Source organism: Monodon monoceros, unplaced genomic scaffold (genome assembly GCF_005190385.1).
Source record: "Monodon monoceros isolate NGI ecotype Baffin Bay Population unplaced genomic scaffold, NGI_Narwhal_1 Super_Scaffold_1, whole genome shotgun sequence".
NCBI classification, from domain to species: Eukaryota; Metazoa; Chordata; class Mammalia; order Artiodactyla; family Monodontidae; genus Monodon; species Monodon monoceros.
Window position 1 is genome coordinate 7100052 of NW_021703765.1, and position 16979 is coordinate 7117030.

The 16979-nt window shown below is 39.3% G+C and overlaps 1 protein-coding gene across 7 annotated transcripts in view; it reads left to right on the forward strand.

The window, feature by feature from the left end:
- RTTN (rotatin) overlaps positions 1-16979 on the forward strand; it is a 137332-nt gene that overhangs the window by 6712 nt on the left and 113641 nt on the right. For all 7 annotated transcript variants that reach the window (XR_003794500.1, XM_029229393.1, XM_029229433.1 and 4 more), the window contains 5 exons: positions 502-616; positions 1578-1728; positions 4781-4946; positions 7217-7398; positions 9650-9765. Coding sequence is in view for 6 of the 7 variants with exons in the window: in XM_029229393.1 (XP_029085226.1) it covers positions 502-616; positions 1578-1728; positions 4781-4946; positions 7217-7398; positions 9650-9765 (730 nt within the window). In the remaining variant the exon portion in view is untranslated. The remainder of the gene's footprint in view (positions 1-501; positions 617-1577; positions 1729-4780; positions 4947-7216; positions 7399-9649; positions 9766-16979) is intronic.

Genomic DNA, 16979 nt, shown 5'->3' on the forward strand with positions numbered 1-16979 from the left:
GACTGTGACATCCCTAGGAGGGCACATATTGTCAGAGAAGTTCAGAGGTGTCCTCTCCATGAGATAAGAGAGGAGTACCAGCTTCATTCCCCTCGAGTAGGGAAGAGCAGTAAGGAATCTAATTCCTGGAATTTAACTCTGTACTTAGTATGATCTCCTCTGCCTTATTTCCTGATTCATTTAGCAGATTTCATTGATCTCATTTCATGGCATTGTGATAGCCTTTGGGTATACAGTGGTGGATACTGTGTAGTCCCTGCTCTTGAGGAGGATCTAGTGGGGCTACGAAGTCAACAGGCAGTTTCGTAGCACAGGTTATGGGCACATGAAAGAACACACCTACCCCAGGGTTGTTCATTGATTAGGGAGGAGATTTGGGAAGGCTTCCCAGGGCAAGGTGTCTTGGCTGAGACCTGAAGGATTGTGAATAGGTTACTTAGAATCTGGTATAGGTAAATTCTTTTTAAAAATAAATAATACTGTATTTTGTATATTTTGTAGCTCTTTAAGAAGTAGTAACCACACTTTAATCTGGAACACCTGTGAGCTGTTGAAAGATGTTATCATGCAAGATTTTCCTGCTGAGATTTTCCTTCAAAGGCCAAAAATTGTTCAGGTGCGTTTCCTCTGTAGTAGTTTTAGATTTTGAAACAGGGAAGTTTTTGCAATGAAACACATTTTGCAAAGTAGGAGTCCTTGGGAAGGAAATTTGCACTACCATAGTTAAATAATGAAGTATTTGGTTATTTAGACCACTTACTCTCTAACTTACTTAGATAGTGGTTGTTCTCCTGATAGGAAGTAGTCTCGTTTGACACATGCAGTCCAGTTTGACGACCTTGAACTTAACCATTTATGGATCACTTGGGGAGACTAGACCTGGGAAACTGAGGTTGGGCAGCAGTGACCAATCTTAATAGTTAGAATTGCATCACTTTGGGTATCCGGGTGTTTAAGGCACGGTGCTGGATGCTGTGGAAATATGGCAGAGGTGAGCAATGTGGGTGGATTCTTTGCAGTGCAGTTTACTGCATACGTGTATAGCAGAGAGACTGGGATCCCGGGCTGGGATTGGGGTGTGTCCACGGCATCTGGTAAGGCTTCGTACCCTTGCTCTGCCATCACGGGGCTGAGATGGGTGCCAGTGAGTGGCAGCTATTACTTCATACTGTCCCAGCTATGAGTGATAGCAGAGGGAAAGCTGTAAATTACCAGAACATGCAAAATGATTTAGCTCTTTGAGATATAAGAGGCTTCTTGTGGTTTTTAAAAAGTACTGTGTAACTTAGTGTCCTGAATGGGGAATAATTCCCGTGTTCTTCACAATAGGTACTAAACTAACAGTTCAGATATGAGAAACGCTGACTGTTGTATTTAAATTTTATCTTACTTTGACCCATCTTCCTGCATTATGCCAAGTCATTTTTGCCTGTTTCTGTTTCTTATGTTTTATAAATATTTGCACCTTATCTTAATTCCTTTGACTGTTCATTTAACCTCACTTAAGCTCCACATCCTTCTTTGAAAGTCGAGCACTTTGTTCCCTCGATAATTTTTATAGCTCTTCTTTATTGCAGAGCCTTTTATCTCTGTTGAAACTGGCCTTTGGAGGAGATGGAAAACATCGCCTGGCATTGCAGTCAGTGTCCTGCTTGCAGCAGCTGTGCACGTATTTAAGAAACAGACTTAACTTTCACCGAGATCCAAGTTTTTTCTCTAGTAAACAAGGTATTATGTTTGTATATTCCTTGGTCACTGGTGGTATTTGTAGATTCTTCCAAGAACTCCCCATTATATTTACTGTCAGGGTTATTGTGTATACATTTTCACAACATAAATTCCCCATTCCTAAATGTAATCAAATTATCATCTTTGAAAACAAACTGTATGAATGACAGAAGCACTCATGATCCCATCCTCTTTTTTTTTGATAAGAGACATTTGCAAGGTGTTTTTCTCCCACGTATGCTGAGTGTTGTTGGGAGCTAAGGACCAGGATTCTGAGTGCAGCTATTCATGTGGGACTTTGGGCATTTTAGCAGGTTATACGTTGTGTTAAGAAATTGTTTGGTTTGAAAAATACCTAGTTGTATTTTATGAAAACTATTTTTATGCAACTTGTGATGTAGGCAGATATTATGTGATAGCAGTGCCAGACTTTTCAGGGAAGAAGCACCACCTAATGGCCAAATAGAGTACTAGGCTGGCCTTGTCAAACTAGCATTTACAATTTAGGATTTCTGTGCACTTATATAATACAATATATGTTGAAAGTCGAATATTAAATTATAGTGATTTGTCATCATGCTTCATAGTTAAGCCCTGTTTTGTTGAGAGTTTCACTGATCCCTGTGCTACTTGAATATTTATCCTTTATGTTAGCTTTATTATAGACCTCAGGGGGCATGGGGTTTTCTCATTAACATTCTTGAGAGCTTGTGAGTACCCCATATTTCATCAGAAAAAGAGTTATAATGTGGGTAAAAATAGTGGATAAATCAGAAGACTTATTCGTGTATTAAATAAATATTTATTTATCACCTACTGTGTGCCAACCGATACTCTAAGGGGTATAACACTGAACAAAACAGATAAGGTTCCCGCCTTTATGAGCTTGTATTGTAGAAGGTTGGGACAGGTAGTAAACAAACAAGTTTTTAGATATGAAGTGCTCAAAGGGAATAAGAAGGGTGATGTGACAGAATGTGACTGGGGATGTGGCTTTCTCGGATAGGATGGTCAGGGAAGGTGTCTGACAGGAGGCAAGCTGAAGGGTGAGAAGGAACCTCCGCTTGAAAAGCGGCAGGAAGAGTACTCCAGGAAGGTCAGAGGCCTCAGCCCTGAGGGCCACACGCTTGAGGAACGAAAATCAGGCTGGTGTGGGTGGAGCGTAGTAAGTGGGCTGGGGGTACAGAGAGGGGAATGGGGTGAGGTCAGAGAGGTGGCCCGGGGCCAGGGTGCAATGGCACTGGCAGACCTTTGTAAGGGTTTGATCAGTATATTCCCAGTATTGTGCGACCCTCACCAACATGTTTCCAAACCTTTGTCATCCTAAGTGGAAGCCCTGTAACCATTAAGCAGCTCTCCCCATTTCCCCTTCCCTCTGCAGCCCCTGGTAATCTCTCATCTATTTTCTGTCTAGGTCCCTAGACTGAGAGCAGGATTGTACAGTATTTATCTGGCTTATCTCACTTAGCGTAATGTTTTCAAAGTTCACCTATGTTGTAGCACGTGTCAGAACTTCATTTTTACGGCCGAATGACATTCCACTGTATGTACACACCACATTATATTTATGTATTCATCTGTTGGTGGACGTAGGGCTTGTTCCCACCTTTTGACTGTTACGAGTGATGCTGCGGTGAACGCTGGCATATCCGTTCGAGCCTCTGCTTTCGATTCTTTGGGTGTATACCAGAGCAGAACCGCTGGGCCATACGTTGATTCTACGTTTAGCTTTCTGAGGGACCGCCAAACGTGTCCCACGGCGGCTGCGCCGTTTGACATTCCCACTAGCAGCGTATGAGGCTTCCAGTTTCGCCACAGCCTCACCAAAACTTGTTTCTTTTTCTTTCTTTTTTGTTAACTGTAATCCTCCTAGTAGGTGTGAGGTGGTATCTCATTGTGATTTTGATTTGCATTTCCCTAATGACTAGTGACTCTCTAGTGACTTTTCATGTGTTAACTGGCCATTCGTATATCTTTGGAGAAATGTCTATTAAAGTTTTTTGCCCGTTGTTAAATTGGGATGGTTGGCTTCTTGTTTTTGTTGAGTTTGGGGAGTTATTTATATATCCTGGATACTAAAACCTTATCAGGTATATGATTTGCAGATATTTTCTCCCGTTCTGTAGGTTGTTACTTTCTTTTTTTTTGAAGATCTATTTATTATTTATTTATTTTATTTATTTTTGGGTGCGTCGGGTCTTCGTCGCGGCACACGGGATCTTCGTTGAGGCATGCGGGATCTTTTGTTGTGGCGTGCAGGCTTCTCTTTAGTTGCGGCATGCAGGTTTTCTCTCCTCTAGCGGTGGCGTGCAGGTTTTCTCTCTCTAGCAGTGGTGCATGGGCTCCAGGGTCCGTGGGCTCTGTAGTTTGCAGCATGCAGGCTCTCTAGTTGAGGCGCGTGAGCTCAGTAGTCGTGGCGTGTGGGCTTAGTTGCCCTGCGGCATGTGGGATCTTAGCTCCTGGACTAGGGGTCGAACCTGCGTCCCCTGCATTATAAGGCAGATTCTTTACCACTGGGCCACCAGGGTCCCGGTTGTTACTTTCTTGTTAATGTCCTTTGATGCATGAAAGTTTTAAACTTTGTTGAAGTCCAATTTATCTCTGTTTTCTTTGGTTGTTTGTGTTTTTGGTGTCATATCTAAAAATTCATTGCCAAATCCAAGGTCATGATGACCCACCCCTATGTTTTCTGCTGAGAGCTTTACGGTTTTAACTCATATTTAGGTTGTCGATCCATTTTGAATTAATTTTTGCACAAGGTTTGAGGTAGGGTCTCTGGGAGGGTTTTAAGCGGGAGAGTGCATGATTCGGTCTCTAATGTTGTAAGTGAACAGTGTTGGCTAAAAGGTTCCGTGTAATTAGGTCAATTAGACATGAACCTAAGTGTGCTAAGGGAGTATTGCAGAAAAGGTTGACTTTTACTTTTACCTCATAGAAGCATTTCTACTATCTTAATTTTGTTAATTTTTTTTTCCTGAAGAATGACAAGAACTACATAATCAGTAATCTGTCTCTACCAAGGAATAATTTTATTCTTTTTTTTTTCCCCCAGATACAGTTTCCCAAAATTCTTCTCTGTCTTATTGCCATGAAGCAAGAGTCACTCATCATTCCCAGAATCCTTCTCCAGGAAGCAGCAGCCCTCGGCCTTCTGTGGTGGGACGCACAGGCCAGCGACCCAGAGGAGATGGCCAGGATTGGGACGCCGTGTCTTCCAGGTGACTGTAGGAAAGCCAGGTTAACTTCTGTGTGTGTTTCAGTTTTAGAGGGAGATTGTTGTTTTGCTGTTGTTTTGCTCTTTAGTCTTTTCTTTTGAAACATTAACACAGGTATTGGCCTTGTGTTAAACCAGTGACTTTCATACTTTTTTGACCATGACCCCCAGTAAGAAACAAGTATTATACTGCAACTCGGTACTCAGTACACAGACATATACTCTGTGTATGTGTGCGTGTGCATCTGTGTGTGTCCACTGAAAAAATGTTCACAAAGTTGTTCTCTCATTCTGTGTTACACAGTGCATTTCTGTTTCATCAAAAAAATGGTGATTCTGACCCACTGAATTGTTTTTAGCAGCCACAAATGGAGTGTTATCTAGTTTAAAAGCATAGTTTTAAATGCTATATATTTTTTGATAACATTTTAAGCCCATTTTTGTAAGTTTAATCATAATTTAAATGCATTGGTGTTTACTATTAAAGGGAATGATTGGAGAATCTATAAAACAAAGTCCCCTTCAAGGTGCACAGTTACGGTATTTTATTCGTTGCTGTAAAGAAAGATATTTATATATCTAGTTTTCTTAAAGGGATTGGTGTGGTATTTGTGTGTTACCTCATTAGGCTCCAAGCATCTTAAAACCTCTTTTTTTTTCATTTATTTATTTTATTTTTATTTATTTTTGGCTGCATTGGGTCTTCATTGCTGTGTGCGGGCTTTCTCTAGTTGCGGCGAGCAGGGGCTACTTTTTGTTTGTGGTGTGCAGGCTTCTCGTCGCGGTGGCTTCTCTTGTTCTGGAGCACGGGCTGTAGGTGCGTGGTCTTCAGTAGTTGTGGCTCGTGGGCTCTAGAGCGCAGGCTCAGTAGTTGTGGCACATGGGCTTCATTGCTCACGGCATGTGGGATCTTCCCGGACCAGGGCTGGAACCCGTTTCCCCTGCATTGGCAGGCGGATTCTTAACCACTGCGCCACCAGAGAAGCTCTTATTAAGCCTTTTCTTTAGTGTCATTCTGCTAAATGCTCAGTGAGACCAGCACTTGTCTGTTGGCTTGATTATTTTCTTGTGACGTGGCTACTGCTGCTCCAGGCTAACACTGACTCAGGCTTGCTGTGTGTTTGGTGTTACGTCAAGTGCTTCATGTGCTTTGCCTCCTGTGGTAGTCCTCGTAACAGTCCTATAATAGAATTGGTATTATTATCATCATTTATAGAAAAGCCTGAGGTTTGGAGAGGCTGGGAGCCAAGCCCTAGTTTATACAGTTGGTGAAGAGGGGGGCAGGGGTGTGGGCAGTACATGGTCCGGGAGCCTGTGCTCCTCGTCCTTACCGGGTGGCTGCTGTCGATCAGGTGTGGTTTTTCTCTTTACCTCATTCTCTGAGCTATATCTAGTGCGCTACATGCTTGTAGATTTTCACTCCTGAGTGAACGTCCTCCTGGGCCCTTTCAGAGTTTGAGAGAAGCCCAGCTCATTTCCATATTTTGGGATGCTTGGTATATTGGAATTGAAGAAATGACAAAATGTATTAAAATTGGGGAGTTTTACATGTTCAGTAGTGTTAGTGCATCTCTGTGATTCAGCTTCAGTTGTGGATAACATCAAAAGTCAACATTTTGAGGTGCTTTGTAAATGGGAAGTTCAAGCCTTTCTATAGCACTTTTATCCCCACTCCACTCCTTTACACCCAAGGTAAAATTTTTTTTATGAAGTAAGCCAAGAAGGGATGTTCCATTTTGGGGTACATTTTCAAAATCATATGATGTTGACTGTACTAAATAAAGTAAGCCATTTCTCATCATGTTTTTCTGGCATTTTCTAGCATTCTTCAGTTGCTAACATTGGCTTACTTAGAACATTTGGTGAAAATCACAGAAAATCTAGGAAACCATACGAACTATTTAGTTTTGCCTTTATAAGTTACGGAAGAACTTTGCTATGAATCTGTTTGCTTTCCTTTAGAAATGGATGGGTTATCAGTGTTCATGTTGATTGCTGCTATAGGAATGTTGACACGTTTGGAGAACATCAGTTTGAAAAGCAACATATAAAAAAAGCATTCTTGGTTTCACTTACAATTTTGAGCCATCTTTATGGAATTTAATCTCGTAAATTTGTCAAGGTTTCTGTAAATCTGACCAGAATTGTTTCATGGAGCAATATAATTGTGCACGGTATAAGTCTCCTAATATTCCAGGCAGCAGCTCTGCAGTAAATCTGCTTGTGGGCTGTTTCCATACTCAAGGTTTATTATTATCCTTGTCTACTTTACAGTGGAAGTAGTAGTCACGCTCATGTCAACTCAAGGGTCTCCATCCCTTCCCCTTTGGACATGGTGCACCTGGACCTGCCAGAGCTGGAGGCTGAGGACACGCTAGAGCTGCAGTTCCAGCAGCTGAGCCTGCCCCAGCTCTGCGTCTCCATCCTGGAGTGTGCCGTTCCTCTCTTAAGAACAGGTTGGTTGTGCTTGAAGTCAGAGTTCCTTTTGTATACTTTGTGTTTGTTTTGTCTCTTTTCTAGGACTCTAATTTTTCTCGTTTTTGCTTTCTATCTGTCTTAGGACCTTTAAAATCTGGATTTACTTATCTTTTGGGGTACAAATTCCTAAGAACTTAGTAAGGTCTTTATTATCCCTTAATTAAACGTGGATGCCATGGAGCACTTTTCAGATAGAGTGTCCCCTTCCATTGCTGGCCTTTTATTGCACAGACTTCCATTTGTGTGTGGCTATTTTAAAGGTAAGCACTGAAAAAACAATGCAACTGGAGTAAGTTAGAGAAGATGGATTGGCATGAATAGACCAGAATAAAAAACTCTTTGGCTTTTGCTCTTTAGAAATTTTTTGAGTTGCTTTCAGTTGTTCACTCCTCCTACTCAGTTTTTACTTGAGCTATGAAACATGTTAAAAACCGTAACAGACCCAACACTGGATTTGTACCTTTGCAGTAATTTCTTTTTCTTAAAAAACAAAACAAAACTCAGAAAACCCAAATGTTCTGGAGTTACATTTTCTCTCAAATGTGCTGGGTAAGTTTGCAAAGATGTACTGCAGTGTACACTGGGATGTCGTTGTGATTTTAGTGGAGAGTGATAAGAAGGATAATAATATGGCCAGTGTCCAACAGAGCCTAGTAATCAAACAAGTTACCACGCATTGAGTACCTGCTGTGCTCGGCTACCGGATGTGGTCTTGTGCACATTATTCTATGCACTCCTCACACCAGCCCATTTTATACATCCCTTAGTGGTAATTACTGCTTTTCTCCCTGTTTTACAATGAGGAAGCTGAGGTTTAGAGTGCTTTAGAAACTTATCCAAAGTCAAACAGTGAGGAACAGAGGCTTGAACTACGGTCCTGAGACCAAAGTCCATGCATTTTGCAAGGTGAAGAAAGGTTTGGAATAAATAATGATTTTTATTCTCTAAATATATACATTTTAAGTAGTTGATAAACTTGTCAAAATACAAATACAAGATAAACAGGTTTTGCTTTTTTTCGTTTATACTGGCTGAGTAAAAAATCTGTCCCATGCTGATGGTTCTTTAAGTCCTATGGCTATTCTTTGCCTGCTTGGAAGTGATAGGGAAGAAGGCCGGAGGTAGGTGTATATTTGGGAACATGAACAATTTTTTTTTATTCTGAAGAAAACGCTATACCTTAACTTCTCACTGACTGAAGAACTCTGCTTCCAGGAGTGAGGGATACATATTAATTCACGTACTAATAATGTGACATGAAGGAAGATCTGAACTCTGGCATCATCAGGTGTATATGTTTGTCTGCATGGTGTACTGAGGAGGACAGTTTTAGATTTAATGGTTTTGCATTTAACCTTTTCTTAATTTGCTGTAAAAAGTCAGATTGATAATTATAGAGCTGTATCATGGTACATAAAATTTTCTAAATGTTCTCTTGCCCTTTTGTGGAAAATTATTGCATAATTTGCATTTGTTCAGTGTCGTAAGAGATTTCTAAGAGAATTTGCTCCAGCTGTTCTCATGAAACAATTAATCTAGACCCTTATGATCTGGTAGTTTGTTTTACTTTTATTCATTAGAAATTGACCTTTGGTATGTGGGACAGGAAAGTCTTGATTGACCATTCACTTTACTTAGAATTATGGGTGGTGGAATTCCTTTGTTATTCTGTCTCTGTGGAGAAGGGAGATTGCTCAGGTGGGTGTGACTCTGACAGCACAGTTTCCTCCGGAATGTTTTTAGAGTTTAAGGTGAGTGTAGGTTTCCCAGGCAACTCCTGTGTAGGAAACTACTAATTCATGACAAGGCTTAAACCTTCTAGTCCTAAGTGGGAAATTTATTAGACTGCATCTTCTCAACTAAACCTGTGCTTTGTCACCTATTACATGTAACATGGATGGTCTCTGAATCTGAAAAGTTATTTTAATCTATCTCACAGTGCTTTTAGTTAGATTATTGTTATACTCTTCCTGAGTATCTTTCCCACTTAAAAGCACATTTGATTTTTTGTAGTTAAATAGTGTTATGATTGAAACAGAAGTCTAATGGTGATTGTATATTGTGACTTCCCTATTCGTCTCTTTTAAACAATTCTAAAAACATCAAAAAATAAAAAGAGAAATAGGAACTTGGGGGCATTAGCTAACCAGAGGATTGAGCAATATGATGTTCAGCTTTATTTGAATTAACTTTATTTTTCTTCTCTCTCTCTCCTATTTGTATTCCTAGGTAGTAGACAGATGATAATAAGAGTTCTGGAATTGCTTGCAGAGGATATGGTACTTATTGGTGAAGCGATTTCAGCAGATATCTGGGATGACAGCAGTCTTTTTGCTATAGATATGGTGAGAATCAAGGTTTTCCTTGGGATGTGGGTAATAATATTAGTATTTTATTTTATCTTGGTCCTTTTAAGCTGGTTTCATTGTCTCATTAGTCTTTGAAAACTTTCTTTGTTTTAGACACAATAGATCCCAGGCTTATTTTGTGCATAGTCTGGAATAGGCCATTTCTCCAGAGATTCTGGTTACTTTTAATGGGGGAAATGTGTATCAAGACCCAAAACAGGCCATTAGGGCTGCTTGTAGTTACAGTGATATCATTCTTTCCCTTCAGTAATAGAACTAGGAAACCTGTATTTAAAAAAAACTCATGAATTCAGACTCTGCTACTTCTGAGCTTCAACTTGTATTTCTTTGCTTGGACTTTATTGTCCTTCATAGATTCTTAGCAACATCAACATAATTGCTTATTAGTTTTAACCTTCAGCATAAAGTAAGTAATTTCACAGTAGCAGTTATTAGTATCACTGTGGTCAATAACTAATAAAGTTCAGGATTTTCTTGCAGTTCTTTTTGACGTAGCCTAAATCTCACTAAGTATATATCTCACTAAGTATATAAAGTCAAAATTCTGTGCCTTAAAGTCACTCAAAAGAATTATTTTCTCTGTTACCAATTCAGTATAGAGTTAGATTTTTGTTTCAATTTGTTTTCATTTTTGGGAATTGTTTTCTCTTCATAAAAATGTAACTCAGGGGTGTCTCCCTGCCATCCTGTTTTCTAGTTTATTTTTTCCATTTTTATTTTAGTTTTTGCAAATGTAAGAAAATAAGTACGTAGATTCTTATTCCCCCTCTCACATCTTACATAAAAGGTGGTATATCATATACAGTTTCATACCTTGTTTTTACAACGTAAGAGTAAATCCTGTATAGTAATTAGACTTATTATTGTGACCATTATGTATAGAAATATTGAATCACTATGTTGTGTAAGTCAGTTATTCTGCAAAAACAAGCAAAGAAACGAACTCAGAGAAAAAAAAGATCAGATTTGTGATTAACAGAGGTGGGAAGTAGGGAGAGGGGGAATTGAAGGAAGGTGATCAAAAGTACAGATTTCCAATTTTAAGATGAATAAGTACTAGGATGTAATGCACAACTGCTGTGTGTTATGTATGAAAGTTGCTAAGAGAGTGAATCCTGAGGGTCTCATCACAAGGAAAGGAAACTGTTTTTCTATCTCTCTAATTTTGTTTCTGTATGAGATGATGGATGTTCACCAAACTTAACGTGGTCATCATTTCATGATGTATGTAAGTCAAATCATTAAGCTCTGCACTTTAAACTTATACAGTGCTATATGTCAACTATATCTCAATAAAACTGGAAGAGAAAATAATGCATCCTGGATAGATGGATGGATGTAAACGTAGGCATGGAGATTATTCCATGTTCATATGTGAAGATCTTCATTCTTTTTTACAGGCTGCGACTGCTTCACTGTGTATTTATTCACTCAATAAACACATTGATAGACATAATTGCTAACAAAAATGTGAAATGAGTAATGTGCATTTTTTAAAATTAATTAATTTATTTTTGGCTGCGTTGGGTTTTCATTGCCGTGCACGGGCTTTCTCTAGTTGTGGTGAGCGGGGGCTACTCTTCGTTGCGTTGTGTGGGCTTCTCATTGCGGTGGCTTCTCTTGTTGCAGAGCACGGGCTCTATGGTGTGCAGGCTTCAGTAGTTGTGGCACGTGGGCTTCAGTAGTTGTGGTTCGCGGGCTCTAGAGTGCAGGCTCAGTAGTTGTGGCGCACGGGCTTAGTTGCTCCGTGGCATGTGGGATCTTCCCGGACCAGGGCTTGAACCCGTGTCCCCTGCATTGGCAGGCGGATTCTTAACCCCTGTGCCACCAGGGAAGCCCTCCCCCAATTTTTTTTATCTACACAAATCTTTTGAAAAGAAACACAACTGAAACATTTTACAGTAGGTGTAATATATTGTTTCAAGTCCTACAATTTATTTATAAAACAGGGATAATAGTTCTTATCTTAGTTTTTTGTTCATCCTTAAGGTTATCACATTATTCTGTAGTACTTTTAGAAGGTTTTCACATATTGAAGGTTTTCAACAAGTGAGTTTTCCTTGAGAAGTGTGAAGAATGTTTTATCAGTTGCTTCTTAAAATAGCTCAAGTTTCTTGGCCAGAACATTTATCTGTAAAAGTTAGTCATTCATTTTTAACTTTTGGCTGCTGATCTTTTATGATTCAATGAATTATTTTTACTTTAAAGGTTAAATCTGTTGTGCAAGTGCCAATTGGTATGTTAGAAATGTTAAATAGTACTGCTGGAAATTATATTTGACTTACTTATTTAAAAGAATAAATGCTTCCTAGGAAAAATCTCATCCCTTTGGGCTATATATTAATAGAAGCAGACAATTAAGTAGAATTCCTTAATGTCCCTACTTTTGTGAGGTTTACACAGAAGGCAGAAGCATATTTTTGTCGTGTCATTAAAGGAACGAAGTAATAAATGTTGACCAATTCAGTAATTAAATGCATGTAGATATGTAATCAATTCTCTAGATCTTTCCAAATAGTGCTAATAGCATTCATGTCTGGAATTCCATAACTCAGTTTATGTAAGCAGAGTCAAAGAAATTTTTCCTCCATAAATTGAATATTTTTATTTCAGTCGAAATAAATAAAAGAAGAAATATTTTCACTGAAATTATATTTTGTTAAAATAAAAAATTTTTTTGGTAAGCACTTGTAAAAGTTAGGATGACCTGAAGTATGTCATCCTTTTTTTGCCTACCTATGAAATTAAGTTTGTTTTTTCCTTATTCACATGGTAAGTTAGGTTCACGGGAGTAAGGCTCTTTTCCTCATGCCAGATAACCCCCAGACTCTTGGGGCTGTTTTCTGTTCGTTTTTTGCCTTTCTTCTTTCTGTCACTGCTGTCACTCAGTGTCACGAAAAGCAGTGTTTTCTCCTTCTTTATGACTCATTCCTTCTAAATTCCCATCTGACCTGCTGTGAGCTGGTAACTTAGGTTTCCAGGCATGTTGGAAGAATTGCTGGTTGAAGTTCAAGTGAAGTGGAGAGGATTATGAAAGTTTCTAGAGAGAAGGGGTTGGTATCCAGTAAGGGCTCAAGAAGGGGAATTGAACCAGATTGTGAATTTATAATTGGCTGAGTGGAATCTCTAATTAGCATATGCTTTTCCTGCTACTGCCGCCGGTCCAGAGACAGGTGTTTTAGTTCACCAAACATTCTTTGATTGCTCATTATATGCTAGTGATAAATAGAATACTGCCTGCTGTATCAGTAAACAAAGGATGTCACAGTCATCAGTGATTGCAGCCACCTCCGATGGTGAGCTGGTGAGCCGTGAGGAAACTCAGGAAGGAAAAGAATACCTGCCATCTAGCAGCCATCAGACTGCAATGATTTCAGTGAGCCCAGACTCTTGCATCTTCCCGTGCACAGAAAAGCGCAAAATTCCTTAACTTGAGATATGTGGTTCTCCTTAATTAACAGTAATCTTTTGACATTCAGACTCCATGTCCTTTGTTACAAAACTCCCATGTATCCTGGCTCCCCACCTCGCCTCCACGGAGCAGTTCTCTCAGGGTTACTTGAGATGCGGCCTCCTGGGCTTGAAGTCCTAAAAATTCCTGCTGAATAAAACATAACTCTCAACTTCTAGGTTGTGAATAATTTTTTAGTCGACCCTGGGCCCTGGGGGTGCAAGATGTATAAGCAGCAATTCTTTTCACTCTTGTGGGAGTTAGATAAAAAATTGACTGTATTCCCCATGCTGTACATTTCATCCCCATGACTCATTTATTTTGAAATTTGCAGTTTGTACCTCTTAATCTCTCTCACCTATTTCACTCATTCCCCCCCTCTCTTCCCCTCTGGCAGCTACCTGTTCGTTCTCTGTGTCTATGAGTCTGTTTCTGTTTTGAAGTTCGTTCATTTGTTTTTTAGATTCCAAATATAAGTGAAATCATATGTTTTTTGTCTTTATCTGCCTTATTTCACTTAGCATAATACTTTCTGGGTCCATCTGTGTTGTCACAACTGGCAATACTTCATTCTTTTTTATGGCTGATTAATATTCCATTGTATGTATATGTGTGTATGTGCACATATGTGCCACATCTTCTTTATCCATTCGTCTGTCGATGGTCACTTAGGTTGTTTCCATATCTTGGCTGTTGTAAATAGAGCTGCTCTAAACGTTGGGGGGCACGTCTCTTTGAACTGGTGTTTTCATTTTTTTTGGATATAAACCCAGGAGTGGAATTGTTGGATTATACAGTAATTCTCGTTTTAGTTTTTTGAGGAATCTCCATGCTTTTTTCTATGGCGGCTGCATCGATTTACATTCCCACCAACAGTGTACAGGGGATCCCTTTTCTCCACATCCTTGTCAGCATTTGTATTAGTGGTCTTTTTGTTGATAGCCATTCTGATAGGTGTGAGGTGATATCTCACTGTTGTTCTGATTTGCATTTCTCTGACTAGTAATGTTGAGTATCTTCTCATGTGCCAAGGGTGCTTTGAAAACACTCCCAGCCGAGAATCTCAGGAAGGGCTTTGTGTAAATCGTGGCTGAGCTGAGTTTAAATTACGAACACGATTTGGCTAGGAAAGTAAAGGTAGGGCTTTTTGTCTGGCGGAGGGGAAGAGAATGATGGGGAGGAATGAATAGTGCTGATTGGTGGTCAAGGCTAGGGCTGTTGGGAGGACTGCAAGCAACCAGAGCATAAAACGTGAGGTGGATGTGGTGGGAGAGAGGCTGGAGGGTTCAGGCGGGGTCTGCTCACAGAAGGCTTTTGACGTGCTGCTGAGTAGTTTGGCTGTCATTCTGCAGGCAGGATGAGCTTGCTCTTAAACATAGAAGTGCCTGGTGAGACTTGCATGCAGAACAGTAATTGGCTGCCTTGTAGAAGGGGAGTGGGGAGTGTGAGGCTGGGAGCATATGGGGGAGAGTCACTTATTTCAGATGCTTTACGGAATCCAAAACCTGTTTTATATTGTGCAGTTAGTGGAGATATTGTGTTTGCACTATAAATTCTGTTTCATTGGGAATATTTAGAATATTTTGTTCATCTGATATTTTAAGTCTGTAATCTTGTAAAAGCTTTGACTATCCTCTGAAAACTGGCTCTTTTTTTTTTTTTCTGCATCAACTACTTTACAGCTGTTTAAATATCTTTAGCCCAGCAAATTAAAACTGTGGACCAGATAGTATTGTTTTAAAATCCTTTCTTTTCTTAAAACATTAAAAACAAAACACTGGGCTTCCCTGGTGGTGCAGTGGTTGAGAGTCCGCCTGCCGATGCAGGGGATGCAGGTTCGTGCCCCGGTCCGGGAAGATCCCACATGCCGTGGAGCGGCTGGGCCCGTGAGCCATGGCTGCTGAGCCTGCGCGTCCGGAGCCTGTGCTCTGCAACGGGAGAGGCCACAACAGTGAGAGGCCCGTGTACCGCAAAAAAAAAACCAAAAAAAAACACTTTTTTTTTTTTTTTGGCTTGGAAGAAGCGTTGGAAATAGTAAAAGCTGCAAGACTGATTCTTACAGTATTTAATACTTCCTTTTTATACTATTTTGAGAAGTACGTCAATTCATCATTAGAATTAGCAAGGTTATTTGAAACAATTTCACAAGGAAATAGATTTTTACAAAAAGCCTTGCGATACTGAGGTCTTAAATGTGTTCATTGATTTAAATTGTAAATTGTCAAAGTTAGTCTTGAATAACAGAGATATGTTGTTTGTAGACGTAAAAAAGTATTTTAATGGAGAAGCACTGGGTGAAAAATTGCCTGTCCATGTAATAAGACTGTCACTGTGTTTCTAATTTGTTTTCTGTAGACCAGTGGTTATTAATATAAGTGCTATTAAAATTTTCTATTTTAATTTTGTAAGGGTGGCCCTACGTTTGGTTGAAATTTTTAACTTTTAGTTTTATTTCCGTGGACTCAAAGAACATAGTCTTAAATATACACTGACCATTTTTTGCGATTAAATAAATGGCTAGTTTTAGTCAGTGTTCCTTGGAAACTCGAGGAGTTGTAGTCTTTGAAATGTTGAAAGTTTATATCTGTTTAATTTATTAATTAAGGTAAAAAAGACTGAGTTAAAACCTTTAAATCCAACTTCACGTTTTGCTTCATATTTATGTTATTCAGACCACAATGACTCATTCATGTTGGGTCTTTACTCTCTATTATGCACTTCATCAATAGAAAATTACCTAATTTATCTAATTTTTTTGTTCTGAATTATTCATTATTTATATTTCATACATTTTTGTTCATATTTCACTACACTAGTTTTTTTTGAATTTTTGAATTTTATTTTATGTATTTTTTTATACAGCAGGTCCTTATTAGTCATCAGTTTTATACACATCAGTGTATACATGTCAATCCCAATCTCCCAGTTCATCCCACCATCACCCCCACCCCGCCACTTCCCCCCTTGGTGTCCATACGTTTGTTCTCTACATCTGTGTCTCTATTTCTGCCCTGCAAACTGGTTCATCTGTACCATTTTTCTAGGTTCCACATATATGTGCTAATATACGATATTTGTTTTTCTCTTTCTGACTTACTTCACTCTGTATGACAGTCTCTAGATCCATCCACGTCTCTACAAATGACCCAATTTCGTTCCTTTTTATGGCTGAGTAATATTCCATTGTATATATGTGCCACATCTTCTTTATGCATTTGTCTGTCAATGGGCATTCAGGTTGCTTCCATGTCCTGGCAATTGTAAACAGTACTGCAATGAACATTGGGGTGCATGTGTCTTTTTGAATTATGATTTTCTCTGGGTATATGCCCCATAGTGGGATTGCTGGGTCATGGTCATTCTATATTTAGTTTTTTAAGGGACCTCCATACTGTTCTCCATAGTGGCTGTATCAATTTACATTCCCACCAACAGTGCAAGAGGGTTCCCTTTTCTCCACACCCTCTCCAGCATTTATTGTTTGTAGATTTTTTGATGATGCCCATTCTCACTGGTGTGAGGTGATACCTCATTGTAGTTTTGATTTGCATTTCCCTAATAATTAGTGACGTTGAGCATCCTTTCATGTGTTTGTTGGCAATCTGTATATCTTCTCTGGAGAAATGTCTGTTTAGGTCTTCTGCCCATTTTTGGATTGGGTTGTTTGTTTGTTTTATATTGAGCTACTTGAGCTGTTTATATATTTTGGAGATTAATCCTTTGTTGATTCATTTGCAAA